The sequence below is a fragment of the Thermobia domestica genome, chromosome 5 (assembly GCF_964235325.1).
Source record: "Thermobia domestica chromosome 5, izTheDome1.hap1.1, whole genome shotgun sequence".
Taxonomy (NCBI): domain Eukaryota; kingdom Metazoa; phylum Arthropoda; class Insecta; order Zygentoma; family Lepismatidae; genus Thermobia; species Thermobia domestica.
In genome coordinates this window covers 145,625,095-145,647,502 of record NC_137458.1, presented here as the reverse complement: position 1 = coordinate 145,647,502, position 22,408 = coordinate 145,625,095, and the positions used below count along the sequence as shown (strand labels likewise).

At 34.6% G+C, this 22,408-nt stretch overlaps 1 protein-coding gene across 1 annotated transcript in view; it reads left to right on the top strand.

Moving 5' to 3' along the window:
* LOC145684702 (uncharacterized) overlaps positions 1–20,977 on the top strand; it is a 43,376-nt gene extending 22,399 nt beyond the window's left edge. Inside the window, exons 7-9 of the mRNA XM_081757079.1 lie at positions 7,698–8,029; positions 12,433–12,493; positions 20,450–20,977. Of these exons, the coding sequence (XP_081613205.1) occupies positions 7,698–8,029; positions 12,433–12,493; positions 20,450–20,798 (742 nt within the window). The 3' untranslated portion in view covers positions 20,799–20,977. The remainder of the gene's footprint in view (positions 1–7,697; positions 8,030–12,432; positions 12,494–20,449) is intronic.
* The last annotated feature ends 1,431 nt before the right edge of the window (positions 20,978–22,408 follow it).

Genomic DNA, 22,408 nt, shown 5'->3' with positions numbered 1-22,408 from the left:
ACTACACATGTGTCAGAACCTTGCATATGTGCATGACAAACTGGAGACTTGGTGTGTGAATATTACATATTTCCTACACCTGTAGCATTAATGATTCACTCCAATCAACCTTGTTCATTGCATACACCTGTTTAACCCATTTATTGGCAATCATGATCATTACATTTTCTGTTTACCTGTACATTGCATATAGATGGGTTCACACTTCGCATTTACACTGAGATAATACAGGCGATGTATTCAGTTGTAATCCCATGCATTATACATGTGTCAGGACCGTGCATAGCGAATGTCGAACTGGAGACTTGTACCTGAATATTGTATGTCTCCTATGCCTATAACGTGAATGTTTTGCTCCAATCCACCTTGTTCACCACACGAATCTGTTTAATCAATTTATTGGCAATCATGATTATTGCATGTTCCCGTTCACCTGTACGTTGCCTTTACACTGCACGTACGGGAGTTACACACTCCGCATATACACGAAAATGATAAATGTAAAATAACATATTCTACATCATGCGTTTTCCATGCTATACGCTAATACGTGATATTTACATGTAATGCGAATGTCACACATGTATATTACATGTTGATAAACAGGCACTTTCCTTGTACTTTTCATTCTTACTGTATTGTGAATGTTATCAACAATCCATTCAAGGTACTTTACATGCACATATTCCCTCCATTTACTTGCATGTGAGTGACTACGTGTACTGCATGTTCACATTTTAATGTACAGGCTCTGTACAATGCGTATTTCCGTGCAAAATTTCCAACAGAAGTTTAATACTTTTTCGACAGGCATATCACCTGAAGACAATGTGCCTGTAATATTTTCTTTACATGTGTTTTCGCCGAAACAGGCGCCTGTATAATGCCTGTCAAAATCGGACAGGCTTTTACAGGCAGTTCCATGTACAAAACATTGCATGTTTCCTTAAAAATTTTCATAATAGAGCATATCATGGAACGTAAAACTCCATTTTGTATATGCTACATGGAAACACTGAAATATCCTATCTCTGTGGTGAAATGTCTTGCTTTCCTATAAGCATTCTAGAATATTGCACTTGTGATCAGAACGTAATTCAGGTTTTGCTTTCTCGTGTGAGGAGAATGCCATTATAATACCTTGAATAGAACTACGCCTACTTCTTTTAAACGAGGTATGTTATTTGTCATGGACCCAATAGTATAGATAATTATAAGTAACAATAAACATTAACCTTTTATCAAGGAGTAAAATTTCTTCTAAATATAAATATTCAGTTGTGTTTGCTATTTTCATCATTAAATTAAATCAAGGACTGCTACGCTCTACCCACTTTGGATTTTCTCACCTGTAGAACTATCGCAGAATAATTGGTGAAAACGTTATTTCTTGGAAAAGTAGTTGAACAAACAAAGAAAGATTAAAAACAATGACGAAAATTCAAATAACTGTGAAATATTTGTACATTTCTTCGGTAAAAATGTGATGTAACGATTGCATATTAACACTGAGTAGTAAAACTTCCTGTGAGTGGAGAGAATAACTAAAACCCAGCAAAACCGTTGAATCATTCCAGATTGCAGCACATTATCGTCTGTACAAATTAAATATTAACGTTGTTCTTCTGAACGTTGTAAACTTGGTATTCTTCTCAACTATGCGTGTAAAATTTACTGAATTTTTGAATTCTTGTAGATTTACATATATATATAGAATAAGGAAATGTATATATTTCACAAAAATGTGACGATAGCGGGTATTAATGACAACTTCTATTATCCTCGAAACTCTTCGGAGATTACACATCGCATATGTATTCAGTCGGTAGTGTGCTTAATTTCAAGCTTATTGTGGTACAATGTTCATGTAAATTTGGATGAGAAATATCTAAATATAAGAATACCTTCTATAACTGAAATTTGAACGACATGAGTTTCGCTGTGTAATGCGTTTCTATATTATTGCACATTCTTACGAATTGTAGCTGCAAATTCTGTATAAATCGATTAGCTTGTGATACGACAAAAAGAAAGTTTACGTTGTAGGTACAGACCTCTGGACAAAAAAATAAAAAAATGATGGTTCAGACAACTCTAAGAGACTATTCCATCAAAAAGTAAATTTAACCACAACCGATGGTATTATTTTTATTAATAAACCGATTGTATTTATTAATAATATTAAAATTATTAATGTTAATAATTTTATTAATAACTTTCTTTATTTATTTTTATAAAATGGTTATCTTACTTATTTTATAAAAATAAATATATTTTTATAACTGTTTATAATCCTAATTTTTTGTAAGAAACAAAATTCAGATAAAATCCATTGTAACTGATTTCTTGGAACGAATTCACCGGATTATTAAAAGTATTCTTGTACATCAAAATTGGATATTTTTTAGAGAGGCAAAGAGAAAAAATTTAAACATAAAGCATGCTTATATTTTAGTGAAATTTCTATTTACTATTATATCATGTTGCCATCGACATGCTGATGCGTTAATATCGGGAAGATAGAAGACTAGTATTGTAAGATCCGATGCAGAAGTTTAAACCTCACTCAACTGATAGCCTCAGTTTTTTCAGCGAACCACTACTAAAGATCTAAAGTTTTTAAATTGTCATTGTAGGTTTATGGAGAATACTGACATCCCCAGCAGGAAACAAGGGAATGTTTCAATAGAATTGTTTTATTATTCGGATAATTTACTTGTTTCGAAACCTGCGTAGTAAGGATCTTAACAAAACAATCTCGATGAAATAATCTTGATGTTTGTAGAATTTGTAGAGTAAAGGATGTCTAACATTCGAGATAAGCTATTTAAGATGCAAAACGGGTTAGGTAAGGCACATACAGGAGGTGATGTAGCCATCACTAATTTTGAGCTTCTTTACCCCGAGGTTTCGCTAGGTATACTTTGCCTTCGAGCAGTAAAGTGGTAGTTCTACCTTCCACGTTCTACCAAACGAAGGTAGAACGAGAAATAGTTCCTGGTCTGATAAAGACAACAAATCAAAAATGATGGCACTTGGGTTATGCTGGTGACCACATATTCCCAATTTCAAATCACTGCTAACCTACTAAAACTTTCCGTAGCAGCGAGTTGAATTTAGTTTCTAGTCGGACAGGGGCTATATTTCAAGCTACATTATGTATTGGTTTTATATAAAGTTTGGAATCACTAATGATATTGTTTTGCGATCACAAATGGCAGGATCTATTCAAATTTCTCAAAATGACATATAAAACATTCATTTACCTTGTAAAAATTGTATTCATTTTTCAACATAATCTTTCTTGACGCTAATACACTCCATTCAACAATGTTCTATAGCCGATACCATCGTGAAAACAATATTCTTCCAAGCCTACAAAATACACGGTTCATTGTTATAAATAGTTTAAGCCTTTCGCCTGAAGAAAATCAAAGATCAAAGTATTTTTCAGCTTTGTGAATGGATGAAAAGCTTATGGAGCAAAATATGTTGAAAAAGGTTAATGTCAGCAAATCATATTTCAACTAATTTAACTAGCTAACACTATGGCCTATGGAACCCGAAGGTTCGATGCCTCGCTCACAAAAGTTCTCCACTGACTTCTATCCTTAGCCAACTGTATCCAGTTTTCACTTTGTATTCCTATTTCTGCGTGGTCCATCTTAATATTGTCCTCCCATCTGCGCCTAGATCTTCCTAATGGTCGTTTTTCCATTGATCTCCCAGTTAAGTCTTTGAAAGCGTTCCTATGTTCTTCCAGCTCCGCTAAATGACCTGCTTACCTGAACCTACTCGACTTGATGACCCTAACAATGTCTGGAAAACCGTATAAATTACGTAGTTCCTCGTTATGAATTTCCGCCATTCCTCATTCCCGTTCCTCTTGGGTCCGAATATTAGTCTCAGGATCCTGTTCTCATTTACTTTCAGTCTACGTTCTTCCCTCAGAATAAGTCACCATGTTTCGTAACCATACAATACAACAGGCATGATTATCGTTTTATATATTTTAAGCTTCAAATTCCTCTACAGAATTCGCGACGAGAAGAGATTTTGAACTGAATAATAACACGAATTCTTTGTTTTTATTCGACATTTAATTTCTTCGTGAATATGGTTTCCGTCTGTTAATATTGATCGTCTGTTAATCGTATTTCAACTCATTGATTATAGCTTGCCCTTTGGTAGGAGATGCTCTGTTTTTACATCTTACTATTAAAAATTTCTTTACAATATGTTTTTAGTCAATGTCTACGTATTTTATTTCTAATATGGAAGCTAGTATAAAACTTTCAGGCAGCTCTCTCCACTGCTGTAGTGGCTAGCGCGCTGTTACGTGCACGAGGTTTCTAAGCTCACATATTTACTAACACATGTTATAAAATAACAAAGAGGAAATCCCCTTCCTGGGTTGGATTGTCGATTGGAGAACCTTGAAATTTGAACGCATTTCGGTTGTTCGGGTTCCACCCTGTAGTTGCATGTATTACATAACCTCGATGCGGGAAGGGGACTCAACTACCCAGAATCCAAAAAATTAAAAGTGATAAAATTAAAAAAAAGATCTTGTTCATGCGAAAGAAAAACACCATCAATAGGAAATGTTCTTTTTGCACTAATAAGAATAGTGACGCAGCCACATACACTTATACAAAGAAAATCAAAGTTCTGTGCACCGGACCCCCAGGGTACGAATTCGATGTATTTTGTTACACAGAATCCAAATTTGGAAACCACAAGAAGATCGATTATGTAATTTTTTTGTTATGGGGGGAAAACTTGGAACGATTTTGGATAGGGAGGATACACGTAATACAGCTATGCAAAAAAACGAAATTTCTGTGCAGCGGATCCCAGGGTATGGATTCGATCTATTTTGTTACACAGAATTCAAATTGCAAAAATTCCTGGACGGTTGACCATGTCAATTCCTTTTTATGGACGAAAAACTAGAGCGATTTTGAATAGGAAAGATTCAAGTAATACATCTATTTTTGAAAAAAAAAAATCTGTTTAGCGGTCTCCAGGGTATAGATTTGATATATTTTGTTACACAGAATAAAAATTGCAAAATTCCAGGACGATTCATCGTGTCAATTTTGTTTTGTGGTTGAAAAATGTGTTTTCCTATCCAAAATCGCTCCAATTTTTCGCACATAACAAAAAGTTAACATGGTCAATCGTCTGGGGTTTCGAAATTTGGATTCTGTGTATCAAAATACATCGAACCTATACACTGGGATTCGCTGCACAGAACTTTATTTATTTATTTAGTGTGTGTGTGTGGAAGGGGACTATGTAATCAATATTAATAATAACGGTAAATAGTGCAGTGAACGTAGCAGTAATATCTATACATACAGATGAAACTATTCCAACTATAATATACCACTATTCCATTACTTGTCTTTCTTATTGATTATTGTTCAACTGTACAGAAAGACTTCAAAATGTATTCATTATATGTAGTGATAAACGATAGTATGATTTACATACATACACAAATAATTACAATATTAATTACCAGCTTAGTCGTCGACGATCATATCAACAGCAGCATCTATTATAGTTTACACACAGTAGCTCTCTTCTTTCGTTCGTAAGAATGTTTTTGGAAATCGGTTGCTACCTTCTTCTTTTGTTTCCTAACATAATATATCTAGAAAGTACGGGAAAACTTTACTTGAAAATACAAATGAGACATCTTGAAAAGACAATTAAAAAACTCCTTGCAATATTTGAGATTGATGAGAAACACGTAGACGAATTTTAAAATACAACATTAAATATTGTTAGCTACATTTAAAGCTACAATATGTATGCATTGGTTGGATATAAAGTTTGGAATCACTGGTGATATTGTTTTGTGATCACAGTTAGCAGGATCAATTCAAATTTCTGAAAACGACATACAAAATATTGATTTACTTTGTAAAAATTGTATTCATTTTTCAACATAATCTCCCTTGACGCTTGATCCTAACAAAATATATCGACAAAGTATGGGAAAGCTTTGCCTGAAAATACATGTCAGACATCCTGGAAAGACAGTTTAAATACTCCTGTTGGAATATTTGAGAATAATGGCAAACACATAGACGAGCTTTAAAATATAACATTAAATTATTATCTAACTTTGGCCTTGGTTCTAGACTTTACATCTACCAAAAAGTGCACTAATCCTCTTCTTAATACCACGACTGCATAGGATACTACGAAGTACATACCAAAATTACCTGTCGTGCTCCTCGTGGCAATTTGGTTATCGTACGCGTCTTTGGCGAGGGAGGGAGGGACCCCGAGTTCCTTTCCCGGCGCTAGTGCTCATGTGGTTTAGATTACGCGTTAAGCTGTAGATCTACGTTACATATAATTTCGGTTCTGAAACGGTCTCTAAACCCCCAATCAATCAACTAACTAACCAACGAAAATTACGAACTGTTTTCCCATAGTTCTCGTAGTTTTCAGTTTTCGAGTTACATGTTTCTTCACTTTTCAAAACAACTTCTTTGCACATCTACGCGCCATTGCAATCTTTATATCTTACCATCAAAATCATCTGAGAAGTATTTTGAGGGTTGTTTTTAGGTACTAGAAAATGACACTTCCGAGGGACCCCTGCCTCGCAATGAATCCTTCATTTTTGAAAACAGACAGAGGGCACTGGGAATAGTACTTGGGAACAGAGTAGAGGAGTGGCAACTTCAATATTCTTATCTTGTAAAATCCTTCTTCCTATCGGGAGAGATTTTCTTCATCCAGCTGTCGAGGGGCCAAACGAAAACCAACCTTGGACAAGTTCAAGTTGTCTACCAATATTCTTTTCATGATGCATGCAGAGGATTCTGTAAGGTTACATACAAGATGTCTAAGAATTTACGAAACTTTATTGGAAAACATTTTTTTTATTATTTTTTACGTTTTATATATTAAGTGCTGGAAGTGAATGCCATTTTGTTCTTGACACAAGTAGACAAGACGGATTATTTTTTTGAAAACCAAACACAACAGCAAATATTGTTTTTCAATTACGGAACACTTTGCGGATGAGTAATGTGGACGGAGTCCTTAAAATAATCCCTCAAGAACTTTGTAGACAATAAATACGAAGATCGTGATAGCTATAACATCTTTGAGATCTATTGTCCGGGTGTAATTTTCCATAAGGTTGCATAAATTTTTGAAGAATCTTTGTATCCTCAACAGTTCAACATGAGAAGAATCAATGTATTCTCCGGTGCTTACAAAAATTTGGCTTCAGGACTTCGGCAGAACTTCAGTTGACCTACTTTCTCATAAATCCACGCTCGGACTTCTGCACCGTACAGTCAGGAAAGGCAATGTCCCCAGAAACATTCGTCAACTGGTAATAAAGATTGGCATCTTTTTCCGAACATGTAGACAAAATCGTTATTAGGTGTGTCTATGGTGAAATTCACTCTCTCATGTCCGTATTAAAAATACTGAATTTATTAAGAATGAACATAAAAGATTGAAAGTGTGCACAATTAAGAGTTTGACTTTATTATTTGTGTGTTAATTATTCGTGTTATATTAATCTAACCTTATTATTTTTTAAAAATAATTTTAAAATATTTTTTTAATTAATTTTTATTTTTTTAAAACTATGACTAAGGTAATTTGGGTACGCACCATGTACATACTGACTCTTTAGAGATTACATTTTATTTTAGGAAGAAACCAGCTTCTCGCCAAGAAAATAACATTCCAAAAACTGCTGTAAAAGAATATCCGACACTTCAAGAAAGGAAGCATCTAAACATATGTGAAAAGCAACAACAAAAGCAGACGAATACAAAAACATCCAAGACGAAGAGACCGACTGATGGAGAAGATACAGATTGCGTGGAACGGAACAAGTCTCCGGCTAAATCTCCTGGGAAAAGGCGAAGGACTGCGGCGAGAAAGAAGAATGAAGATCATGTTCCTTTTCAGAAGAAGAAACCTAACACTAGTCAAATTGAAGAAACTAATAACACTTCAGCCATATTCCTTCAAGAAGTTGGTAAGCTACATACTTAATCTATTAAATTAGTACAAAATATATACAGCATAAAAGTATCTGATAACAGATTAAAAATGGTAACTTATTTTAGTTTTTCTTTTAATGTATGTAAAATTTATGTCCCGAGATCTCATTTCTCTCTCTACTGACAACGAAAGTGTTAGAAGTCCGCCATTTCTAGCTTCAGCATGATCATTGTAAAACAAAAACGATAATAGTGAAAAGCGTATTTTGCAGTGGATTCAGCGTCCGAGGACTAGGATCTAGATTCATCATTATTTTTTTTTTTTTTACCATAACATGATTAGGTAGAAATCTACTACAATTTACGGTTCCAATATTTACCTTCGTAAATTAAAAGAGTAAGAGATAGCGAGATACGGATTTTGATATTGTTTTAGCGTCAGAAGAATATTTTATCTCCACTTTATTTATCTCTATTCAAACTGAAAGTGGTAGAAATGAATCATTTTCAGTTTCAGCATTGATCGTCATAGAACAAAAACAAACAAACATAAGTCTAAGGAAATGCCTGAAAGGCAGATGCCACTCTAGTGACAAGTTAAACTTCTAGATGCTAGTTGCTCGTGCAATGTGGGTGTCCATAGCGCACTATTTTGGGCTATCATAAAACTTTTATGTATTTTTTTAAATAGTGACATGGACTTGGTGAGAGTATTGGAAACCAATTGAAAGCTCTACCAAGATGTCCTTCTTTCTCTGAACAGAATAAGGAAAGTGTCAAATGGGACGTTTTTCGAGCTTGTTTAATTGATATGTCGAAGGTGGAGGATTGTAATTCCCGTGTTGTCCGAGTGGTGAACCAAATGCTCCATTTTACAAGTAGCATGTGCGTATTCCAGCGTAAGGAAAAGGCAAATAACAATAGGTACAATCTGTTATTTATTTATTTTTGAACTTCCGTTAAGGAGGAGAACCAGGTGAGGTGATGAAACAAGGATGAGACGTTCCCCCATCCCACCCGATAGAGAGAGAGACTGCCATTCAAACATTGTAAGATGGCAAGTGTGAATGCATCGAGTGCAATCAAAGCGCCCCTCCAAGTGTGAACTAAATTATGGAATTCGATTGGTTCTGGCGAAAGGGCATAATACAGGTGCGATCGAATGTATAAACATTACGGCTACTTAGGGTTGCCAACTCTGGAAAATAAAATTACCGGCACCCCTCAAAATTCCCTATGAAATAGGCCTAAGTGTGAAGTATCCCTGTTCGGACTCATCCATGGGAAGGAAAGATACTATCATAGATAAAAATGTATTAGCATCTGTATTCTGTATATCCTTAGTACATTCAGTAATAAGCATAATAGATACATTGTGCTAAAATGAGAAACTGAAGTTGGTATTGATCATTTTATTCTATTTACCAGTAACTGCCACTTCTTTAAAATTATCGAAACTGATTAACAAAAGCATATTGATACTTACGTGACAATTTTGGATTTACAAAATGAAATTTACTCTTTAAACTTATGCTTCAACTATAGAAAATCCTTTTTCACTCTCAATAAATGTATAAACTTCCGTACAAGTAAATTTCAAAATTTCCCTGACACAGTTCCTGTCATCTCTTTAAAATTACCTAAAATGATGAATATAATATATTAATCGTTGATAGATGGTGAAAGATAGGGACGTGAAACTAAACAATGAAAGAAACATTGTACTAACGAAATGTCTAAGAGTTATTTGCCAACAATCGATGGACAACTTAAATTTATCGCTATATTTATGCCGCACAATATACACTTCTGTCTGTATTGTTGAAAGCAATGCTTCACAATAAAATCTAACTGTTATCAATTTTTTTATGTTAAATAAATGAAAAACTGTCATACATTAAAAAAAATATCGCTGTATGTATAATACAACGGAAATTCGTATTTGTAAAGAAACTGCTGAAAAATTTCGATATCCGATGTTCTATTCTGAATTACAGATTTCAAAATACCGGTTATAAAGGTACTAGTAAGAAATTTGTAACAGTCACCGGCGTTAATCAAAATAACAGCAATATTTCTGGCCAGGTCGGTGAAATACCGGCCAGTTGACAACCGTACGGCTGTTGTAGAACTGTATGGAGGACTGTTGTAGGGACTTACTGGTTTACACGACAAAGGTGGCTAAGGTTGGAAACCAATGACTACAGACAACCTTGCTGAACTCGTGAATCATGTGATTCGCAAAAGGCGTAGATTGCTATTTCTGAACTGTCTGCCGGGTACTTTAAAATTTCCGTGCAATTTGAAGAACAGCAACTGCAGAAATTGAATTACATTTGGGTTGGGGGCGCATCGATTGCACTCGATATGTTTTGGAGTTCGCTACTGCACAACTATTGAATGATAGAATCTGTCTATGTCGGCAAAGAAGGTGATCGAGGTTCAATGAACGGTTTTGGCTTCGTCATCTCACGTAATAATGCAAGTGAGACAAACGTGGTAATGGATATCCAAAGTAAAATGTAGTTCGTTTCAAAACATATTGTTCTGAGCACCAGGTGACATTTCGTAGAACTCAGCTGCAGACATTTCTTTAACATTGAAGTACGAAAATTAGAAGGGCACCACTTAGTTGAACATATACAGGGTTTTCATAAAGTATGGACGGATTTAATTCGCTTATAATTTACATAAAAATGCTCATATTGAAATCAAATAAAGTGCAAACGGTAGCGGAAAGATTAAATTTTTACCTGTATTATGCACCAGCTCAGTTCATTCACCGCCATACCTCCAACTGGGCGTCATTTACGTCCACACATTCGCGTAGGCGGCGCTGGAATGTTGGCGGCCTCCCACTTCGTGGACGGTCCAGGACGCTTCCTGTCTCCAAGAACTTAGCATGCCACTTTCGGATTGCACTCTCAGTCGGTGCCGGCTTTTTGAACTCTTTGGTGAACTTTCGACACACCAGAATTGGTGATTTTAGCTCTGCGTACCACAGAACACATTGCGTACCACAGAACATAAGGAACTGACCCTTGCCCTCCCTCTCTCAACGTGTTCAGGGTTGCCGCTTATCTAACAGTCTTGCCAACTAAAAATTTAATCCTTCCGCTACCGTTTGCACTTTATTTGATTTCATTATGAGCATTTTTATGAAAATTATAAGCAAATTAAATCCGTCCAGACTTTATGAAAACCCTGTACTAGCATATTACAGTTATATCTCTCTCTTTAAAATTATAGCTTCCTTCAGAAGAAGGTATGTTATTACTGTATGTGGTTCGTGTCCTGCAGTTCCCTAGGAGGGCTTGGGCATTTATAACGGTTCGGGATTCGATCCTCTATCTTTTGGTCGTCTCCTTTAGACTTTAATGACAGTTTGGATCTATTGCCAAAGCCGACCATATAGTCACTGGACAACACGCTTCAGAGTTCGGGTCAGAACATTCTGGGAAATCGACATAAAAGCTGATTCTAATTGTATTCTTAATGCCGATGCAATTTAATAATGCAAGAATTATTATGTTGCATAGGCACTGGTTGTTCATGCTGGAAAGAAAAGTAAATTAGGTTATTTCTTAAAACTAGAAAATATAAATTTATACCATGATAATTATTTTGGTAAAGGATATGCAAGATTTCACTTTTCACTTTAATAAACAACACTAAAACTGCACGAACACATATCACATTACATTTGGCACTTTAATTTGAATAACTGAATATGATAATGGAATTTAACACTTGACCCAATTGTAGTCTAGCTGCGTAGAGTGAAAAAGAAATAAATGAAGACGGCAAAAGGTTTACGCTATCAGAGAGCAAATTCGAAAATATCTGTAGTAAGACAAAGAGTGGGAAAGGAAGTAAGATAACATTTTGAGAAAGGAAGTAAAAGAGATATGTTTCTATATCGTATGAAGTATTGTACGCAAATGAGAGAATGATCGAAAAACCTTTTACTGATCGTGATGATTCCGTAGGAAAAGGAAATAAATACAAATGGATGTTACAACAGTATGTCCCCTATGTCATGCGAGCAACATTTCAAGTACTTGTATAGAATTGATTATATGGCAAATTAAGAAATTGGAGGTAAAATTCAATTAATTTAAAAGAGGAAAACAAGATAATTAGAATATTAACTGTAGAAAACTAAATAAATAAAAATAAAATAAAAATCGTACCTCAAAATATGCAAAAGAAAAAATTTATGTAGTGTTGTCACCTCTTCCTCGGCGCATGTGAAGAAAATTTGACGCTACATAAAAGACATTATGTATTAATTTATTTGTTTGTTCGTCCTGTCGAGTTTACTAGATCGCAATATCAAAATAATGGCGATAATACTGTAGAATATTTTCGTAGTTAGTATTCAGTTTAAAATGTCCGTTACAACCATAATTTTCATGGATATACTTTTTTCTTTAAGTTGAAAAGGAAATTGAGGACGAAGAGTCAACAAGCGAATCTTCGGATGATGATATTTTTGAGTAAGTAAAACATATTCTACATATTGGTTTCTTCTATCCGTATAGTGCACATGTGTCTTGGAATTGCATGCAGCATGACTTTTCTAGTACTTTTTTTTATTAAGGCTAGTAAGGTCTGTTCTCATTTCATAATATATCATTTCTGTCTGTAGTCAAACTTCCTTTGTAACAATTATAATAATAATAATGAAAAATGATTTGTTATAAAGTTCAGTGATTTAAATTAACTAACATTGATTTTAATTCAAGTTATCTTATCATATAAGATTTTCATTTAAGCTAAGCCTATTGCACTAAAAGAACTACTTACTGCTTGCAGACTAACGCTTGATATTATGTTTAATATTTAAGCTTAATTTATAAAATACAAGGTATCCGTAAAGTCATGGTGCACTCTTGGCCGATCACAGGGAATCAATAAAACAAGATAGAAATGTGAAATCTTCACCTAATAAAAGAACTCCCCAAGTTTCATACTTGGGGAGTTTTCGCATACTTGGGGAGCAGTTCGATGTGGCTTCCATATGTTGCCTTACACACATCTAAACGATATTCAAGTTCTTCCCACACACAGTTAAGGACGTGTGGTGTTAGAGTGAATAACGTTGTAATTCTCTTTTTTAAATTATTAATGTCGTTGATAAGTTCACCGTATACATGTTTCATCACATGACCCCAGAAGTCTAAGGGCTTCAGATCCGCGGGTCGTGGTGGCCATGGCTTGACAGAACCTCTGCCTGTCCATCGCTGGGGAATGTAGAAACTCGAGAACAATGTCGGCATAGTGTGGAGGCGTGCCATCATGTTGAAAAATGACACCTGGAAATTGTGACACTGCATACAATTCCAACGCAATTGTTTGCCGTCACAGTTTGCTCCGCAAAGAAAATGGGCCTATCACTTTAGCATGCATCAGGCCACACCACACGGTTTAGTCTAGCGAGCATATCATGGAACGTAAAACTCCATTTTGTATATGCTACATGGAAACACTGAAATATCCTATCTCTGTGGTGAAATGTCTTGCTTTCCTATAAGCATTCTAGAATATTGCACTTGTAATCAGAACGTAATTCAGTTTTTGCTTTCTCGTGTGAGGAGAATGCCATTATAATACCTTGAATAGGATATGCCTACTTCTTTTAAACGTGGTATGTTATTTGTCATGGACCCAATAGTATAGATAACTATAAGTAACAATAAACATTAACCTTTTATCAGGGAGTAAAATTTCTTCTAAATATAAATATTCAGTTGTGTTTGCTATTGCCATCATTAAATTAAATCAAGGACTGCTACGCTCTACCCAGTTCGGATTTTCTCACCTGTAGAACTATCGCAGAATAATTAGTGAAAACGTTATTTCTTGGAAAAGTAGTTGAACAAACAAAGAAAGATTAAAAACAATGACGAAAATTCAAACAACTGATAGTAAGACTATCCATGGCTTTGGATTGATTATTTTAACAAAAGAAACACTGACCAAAGCTTAAAACACACTTTATTTTAAATTATAATAAAGGTTTCGAATATCTAACATATCCTTCTTCAGACAATATCGATTTTCATTTATTTTCGATATTGTCTGAAGAAGGATATGTTAGATATCCGAAACCGTTATTATAATTTAAAATAAAGTGTGTTTTAAGCTTTGGTTAGTGTTTCTTTTGTTCAAATAACTGAAATATTTGTACATTTCTTCGGTAAAAATGTGATGTAACGATTGCATATTAACACTGAATAGTAAAACGTCCTGTGAGCGAAGAGAATAACTAATACCCAGCGAAACCGTTGAATCATTCCAGATTGCAGCACATTATCGTCTTGAAAATGTAAGTTGTACAAATTAAATATTATCGTTGTTCTTCTGAACTTTGTAAACTTGGTATTCTTCTCAACTATGCGTGTAAAATTTACTGAATTTTTGAATTCATGTAGATATACATATATGTATAGAGTAAGGAAATGTATATATTTCACAAAAATGTGACGATAGCGAGTATTAATGACAACTTCTATTTTCCGCAAAACTGTCCGGAGAATACACATCACACATGTATTCAGTCGGTAGTGTGCTTAATTTCAAGCTTATTGTGGTACAATGTTCATGTAAATTTGCGTGAAAAATATCTAAATACAAGAATACCTTGTATAACTGAAATTTGAACGACATGAGTTTCGCTGTGTAATGCGTTTCTATATTATTGCACATTCTTACGAATTGTAGCTGCAAATTCTGTATAAATCGATTAGCTTGTGATACGACAAAAAGAAAGTTTACGTTGTAGGTACAGACTTCTGTTTGGACAAAAGAAGAAGAAAATGATGGTTCAGACAATTCCAAGAGACTATTCCATCAAAAAGTAAATTTAACCACAACCGATGGTATTATTTTTATTAATAAACCGATGATATTTATTAATAATATTAAAATTATTAATGTTAATAATTTTATTAATAACTTTCTTTATTTATTTTTATAAAATGATTATCTTATTTATTTTATAAAAAAAATATATTTTTATTTTTAGAACTGTTTATAATCCTAATTTTTTGTAAGAAACAAAATTCAGATAAAACCCATTGTAACTGATTTCTTCGAACGAATTCACCGGATTATTAAAAGTATTCTTGTACATCAAAATTGGATATTTTTTAGAGAGGCAAAGAGAAAAAATTTAAACATAAAGCATGCTTATATTTTAGTGAAATTTCTATTTACTATTATATCATGTTGCCATCGACATGCTGATGCGTTAATATCGGGAAGATAGAAGACTAGTATTGTAAGATCCGATGCAGAAGTTTAAACCTCACTCAACTGATAGCCTCAGTTTTTTCAGCGAACCACTACTAAAGATCTAAAGTTTTTAAATTGTCATTGTAGGCTTATGGAGAATACTGACATCCCCAGCAGGAAACAAGGGAATGTTTCAATAGAATTGTTTTATTATTCGGATAATTTACTTGTTTCGAAACCTGCGTAGCACGGATCTTAACAAAAATATAGGAATTTTGATGAAATAATCTTGATGTTTGTAGAATTTGTAGAGTAAAGGATGTCTAACATTCGAGATAAGCTATTTAAGATGCAAAACGGGTTAGGTAAGGCACATACAGGAGGTGATCTAGCCATCACTAATCTTGAGCTTCTTTACCCCGAGGTTTCACTAGGTACACTTTACCTTCGAGCAGTAAAGTAGTAGTTCTACCTTCCACGTTCTACCAAACGAAGGTAGAACGAGAAATAGTTCCTGGTCTGATAAAGACAACAAATCAAAAATGATGGGACTTGGGTTATGCTGGTGACCACACATTCCCAATTTCAAATCACTGCTAACCTATTGAAACATTGCGTAGCAGCAAGTTGAATTTAGTTTCTAGTCGGACAGGAGCTATATTTCAAGCTACATTATGTATTGGTTGGATATAAAGTTTGGAATCACTAATGATATTGTTTTGCGATCACAAATGGCAGGATCTATTCAAATTTCTCAAAATGACATATAAAACATTCATTTACCTTGTAAAAATTGTATTCATTTTTCAACATAATCTTTCTTGACGCTAATACACTCCATTCAACAATGTTCTATAGCCGATACCATCGTGAAAACAATATTCTTCCAAGCCTACAAAATACACGGTTCATTGTTATAAATAGTTTAAGCCTTTCGCCTGAAGAAAATCAAAGATCAAAGTATTTTTCAGCTTTGTGAATGAATGAAAAGCTTATGGAGCAAAATATGTTGAAAAAGGTTAATGTCAGCAAATCATATTTCAACTAATTTAACTAGCTAACTCTATGGCCTATGGAACCCGAAGGTTCAATGCCTCGCTCACAAAAGTTCTCCACTGACTTCTATCCTTAGCCAACTGTATCCAGTTTTCACATTGTATTCCTATTTCTGCGAGGTCCATCTTAATATTGTCCTCCCATCTGCGCCTAGATCTTCCTAATGGTCGTTTTTCCATTGATCTCCCAGTTAAGTCTTTGAAAGCGTTCCTATGTTCTTCCAGCTCCACTACATGACCTGCTTACCTGAACCTATTCGACTTGATGACCCTAACAATGTCTGGAAAACCGTATAAATTATGTAGTTCCTCGTTATGAATTTCCGCCATTCCTCATTCCCGTTCCTCTTGGGTCCGAATATTAGTCTCAGGATCCTGTTCTCATTTACTTTCAGTCTACGTTCTTCCCTCAGAATAAGTCACCATGTTTCGTAACCATACAATACAACAGGCATGATTATCGTTTTATATATTTTAAGCTTCAAATTCCTCTACAGAATTCGCGACGAGAAGAGATTTTGAACTGAATAATAACACGAATTCTTTGTTTTTATTCGACATTTAATTTCTTCGTGAATATGGTTTCCGTCCGTTAATATTGATCGTCTGTTAATCGTATTTCAACTTATTGATTATAGCTTGCCCTTTGGTAGGAGATGCTCTGTTTTTACATCTTACTATTAAAAATTTCTTTACAATATGTTTTTAGTCAATGTCTACGTATTTTATTTCTAATATGGAAGCTAGTATAAAACTTTCAGGCAGCTCTCCCCACTGCTGTAGTGGCTAGCGCGCTGTTACGTGCACGAGGTTTCTAAGCTCACATATTTACTAACACAAGTTATAAAATAACAAAGAGGAAATCCCCTTCCTGGGTTGGATTGTCGATTGGAGAACCTTGAAATTTGAACGCATTTCGGTTGTTCGGGTTCCACCCTGTAGTTGCATGTATTACATAACCTCGATGCGGGAAGGGGACTCAACTACCCAGAATCCAAAAAATTAAAAGTGATAAAATAAAAAAAAAAATCTTGTTCATGCGAAAGAAAAACACCATCAATAGGAAATGTTCATTTTGCACTAATAAGAATAGTGACGCAGCCACATACACTTATACAAAGAAAATCAAAGTTCTGTGCACCGGACCCCCAGGGTACGAATTCGATGTATTTTGTTACACAGAATCCAAATTTGGAAACCACAAGAAGATCGATTATGTAATTTTTTTGTTATGGGGGGAAAACTTGGAACGATTTTGGGTAGGGAGGATACACGTAATACAGCTATGCAAGAAAACGAAATTTCTGTGCAGCGGATCCCAGGGTATGGATTCGATCTATTTTGTTACACAGAATTCAAATTGCAAAAATTCCTGGACGGTTGACCATGTCAATTCCTTTTTATGGACGAAAAACTAGAGCGATTTTGAATAGGAAAGATTCAAGTAATACATCTATTTTTGAAAAAAAAAAAAATCTGTTTAGCGGTCTCCAGGGTATAGATTTGATATATTTTGTTACACAGAATAAAAATTGCAAAATTCCAGGACGATTCATCGTGTCAATTTTGTTTTGTGGTTGAAAAATGTGTTTTCCTATCCAAAATCGCTCCAATTTTTCGCACATAACAAAAAGTTAACATGGTCAATCGTCTGGGGTTTCGAAATTTGGATTCTGTGTATCAAAATACATCGAACCTATACACTGGGATTCGCTGCACAGAACTTTATTTATTTATTTAGTGTGTGTGTGTGGAAGGGGACTATGTAATCAATATTAATAATAACGGTAAATAGTGCAGTGAACGTAGCAGTAATATCTATACATACAGATGAAACTATTCCAACTATAATATACCACTATTCCATTACTTGTCTTTCTTATTGATTATTGTTCAACTGTACAGAAAGACTTCAAAATGTATTCATTATATGTAGTGATAAACGATAGTATGATTTACATACATACACAAATAATTACAATATTAATTACCAGCTTAGTCGTCGACGATCATATCAACAGCAGCATCTATTATAGTTTACACACAGTAGCTCTCTTCTTTCGTTCGTAAGAATGTTTTTGGAAATCGGTTGCTACCTTCTTCTTTTGTTTCCTAACATAATATATCTAGAAAGTACGGGAAAACTTTACTTGAAAATACAAATGAGACATCTTGAAAAGACAATTAAAAAACTCCTTGCAATATTTGAGATTGATGAGAAACACGTAGACGAATTTTAAAATACAACATTAAATATTGTTAGCTACATTTAAAGCTACAATATGTATGCATTGGTTGGATATAAAGTTTGGAATCACTGGTGATATTGTTTTGTGATCACAGTTAGCAGGATCAATTCAAATTTCTGAAAACGACATACAAAATATTGATTTACTTTGTAAAAATTGTATTCATTTTTCAACATAATCTCCCTTGACGCTTGATCCTAACAAAATATATCGACAAAGTATGGGAAAGCTTTGCCTGAAAATACATGTCAGACATCCTGGAAAGACAGTTTAAATACTCCTGTTGGAATATTTGAGAATAATGGCAAACACATAGACGAGCTTTAAAATATAACATTAAATTATTATCTAACTTTGGCCTTGGTTCTAGACTTTACATCTACCAAAAAGTGCACTAATCCTCTTCTTAATACCACGACTGCATAGGATACTACGAAGTACATACCAAAATTACCTGTCGTGCTCCTCGTGGCAATTTGGTTATCGTACGCGTCTTTGGCGAGGGAGGGAGGGACCCCGAGTTCGTTTCCCGGCGCTAGTGCTCATGTGGTTTAGATTACGCGTTAAGCTGTAGATCTACGTTACATATAATTTCGGTTCTGAAACGGCCTTTAAACCCCCAATCAATCAACTTACTAACCAACGAAAATTACGAACTGTTTTCCCATAGTTCTCGTAGTTTTCAGTTTTCGAGTTACATGTTTCTTCACTTTACAAAACAACTTCTTTGCACATCTACGCGCCATTGCAATCTTTATATCTTACCATCAAAATCATCTGAGAAGTGTTTTGAGGGTTGTTTTTAGGTACTAGAAAATGACACTTCCGAGGGACCCCTGCCTCGCAATGAATCCTTCATTTTTGAAAACAGACAGAGGGCACTGGGAATAGTATTTGGGAACAGAGTAGAGAGTGGCAACTTCAATATTCTTATCTTGTAAAATCCTTCTTCCTATCGGGAGAGGTTTTCTTCATCCAGCTGTCGAGGGGCCAAACGAAAACCAACCTTGGACAAGTTCAAGTTGTCTACCAATATTCTTTTCATGATGCATGCAGAGGATTCTGTAAGGTTACATACAAGATGTCTAAGAATTTACGAAACTTTATTGGAAAACATTTTTTTTATTATTTTTTACGTTTTATATATTAAGTGCTGGAAGTGAATGCCATTTTGTTCTTGACACAAGTAGACAAGACGGATTATTTTTTTGAAAACCAAACACAACAGCAAATATTGTTTTTCAATTACGGAACACTTTGCGGATGAGTAATGTGGACGGAGTCCTTAAAATAATCCCTCAAGAACTTTGTAGACAATAAATACGAAGATCGTGATAGCTATAACATCTTTGAGATCTATTGTCCGGGTGTAATTTTCCATAAGGTTGCATAAATTTTTGAAGAATCTTTGTATCCTCAACAGTTCAACATGAGAAGAATCAATGTATTCTCCGGTGCTTACAAAAATTTGGCTTCAGGACTTCGGCAGAACTTCAGTTGACCTACTTTCTCATAAATCCACGCTCGGACTTCTGCACCGTACAGTCAGGAAAGGCAATGTCCCCAGAAACATTCGTCAACTGGTAATAAAGATTGGCATCTTTTTCCGAACATGTAGACAAAATCGTTATTAGGTGTGTCTATGGTGAAATTCACTCTCTCATGTCCGTATTAAAAATACTGAATTTATTAAGAATGAACATAAAAGATTGAAAGTGTGCACAATTAAGAGTTTGACTTTATTATTTGTGTGTTAATTATTCGTGTTATATTAATCTAACCTTATTATTTTTTAAAAATAATTTTAAAATATTTTTTTAAATTAATTTTTATTTTTTTAAAACTATGACTAAGGTAATTTGGGTACGCACCATGTACATACTGACTCTTTAGAGATTACATTTTATTTTAGGAAGAAACCAGCTTCTCGCCAAGAAAATAACATTCCAAAAACTGCTGTAAAAGAATATCCGACACTTCAAGAAAGGAAGCATCTAAACATATGTGAAAAGCAACAACAAAAGCAGACGGATACAAAAACATCCAAGACGAAGAGACCGACTGATGGAGAAGATACAGATTGCGTGGAACGGAACAAGTCTCCGGCTAAATCTCCTGGGAAAAGGCGAAGGACTGCGGCGAGAAAGAAGAATGAAGATCATGTTCCTTTTCAGAAGAAGAAACCTAACACTAGTCAAATTGAAGAAACTAATAACACTTCAGCCATATTCCTTCAAGAAGTTGGTAAGCTACATACTTAATCTACTAAATTAGTACAAAATATATACAGCATAAAAGTATCTGATAACAGATTAAAAATGGTAACTTATTTTAGTTTTTCTTTTAATGTATGTAAAATTTATGTCCCGAGATCTCATTTCTCTCTCTACTGACAACGAAAGTGTTAGAAGTCCGCCATTTCTAGCTTCAGCATGATCATTGTAAAACAAAAACGATAATAGTGAAAAGCGTATTTTGCAGTGGATTCAGCGTCCGAGGACTAGGATCTAGATTCATCATTATTTTTTTTTTTTTACCATAACATGATTAGGTAGAAATCTACTACAATTTACGGTTCCAATATTTACCTTCGTAAATTAAAAGAGTAAGAGATAGCGAGATACGGATTTTGATATTGTTTTAGCGTCAGAAGAATATTTTATCTCCACTTTATTTATCTCTATTCAAACTGAAAGTGGTAGAAATGAATCATTTTCAGTTTCGGCATTGATCGTCATAGAACAAAAACAATCATGGCCTTTGGAGGCGTACCCATCATTTCATTTGGCTCGTAAGTCTAAGGAAATGCCTGAAAGGCAGATGCCACTCTAGTGACAAGTTAAACTTCTAGATGCTAGTTGCTCGTGCAATGTGGGTGTCCATAGCGCACTATTTTGGGCTATCATAAAACTTTTATGTATTTTTTTAAATAGTGACATGGACTTGGTGAGAGTATTGGAAACCAATTGAAAGCTCTACCAAGATGTCCTTCTTTCTCTGAACAGAATAAGGAAAGTGTCAAATGGGACGTTTTTCGAGCTTGTTTAATTGATATGTCGAAGGTGGAGGATTGTAATCCCCGTGTTGTCCGAGTGGTGAACCAAATGCTCCATTTTACAAGTAGCATGTGCGTATTCCAGCGTAAGGAAAAGGCAAATAACAATAGGTACAATCTGTTATTTATTTATTTTTGAACTTCCGTTAAGGAGGAGAACCAGGTGAGGTGATGAAACAAGGATGAGACGTTCCCCCATCCCACCCGATAGAGAGAGAGACTGCCATTCAAACATTGTAAGATGGCAAGTGTGAATGCATCGAGTGCAATCAAAGCGCCCCTCCAAGTGTGAACTAAATTATGGAATTCGATTGGTTCTGGCGAAAGGGCATAATACAGGTGCGATCGAATGTATAAACATTACGGCTACTTAGGGTTGCCAACTCTGGAAAATAAAATTACCGGCACCCCTCAAAATTCCCTATGAAATAGGCCTAAGTGTGAAGTATCCCTGTTCGGACTCATCCATGGGAAGGAAAGATACTATCATAGATAAAAATGTATTAGCATCTGTATTCTGTATATCCTTAGTACATTTAGTAAAAGCTTAATAGATACATTGTGCTAAAATGAGAAACTGAAGTTGGTATTGATCATTTTATTCTATTTACCAGTAACTGCCACTTCTTTAAAATTATCGAAACTGATTAACAAAAGCATATTGATACTTACGTGACAATTTTGGATTTACAAAATGAAATTTACTCTTTAAACTTATGCTTCAACTATAGAAAATCCTTTTTCACTCTCAATAAATGTATAAACTTCCTTACAAGTAAATTTCAAAATTTCCCTGACACAGTTCCTGTCATCTCT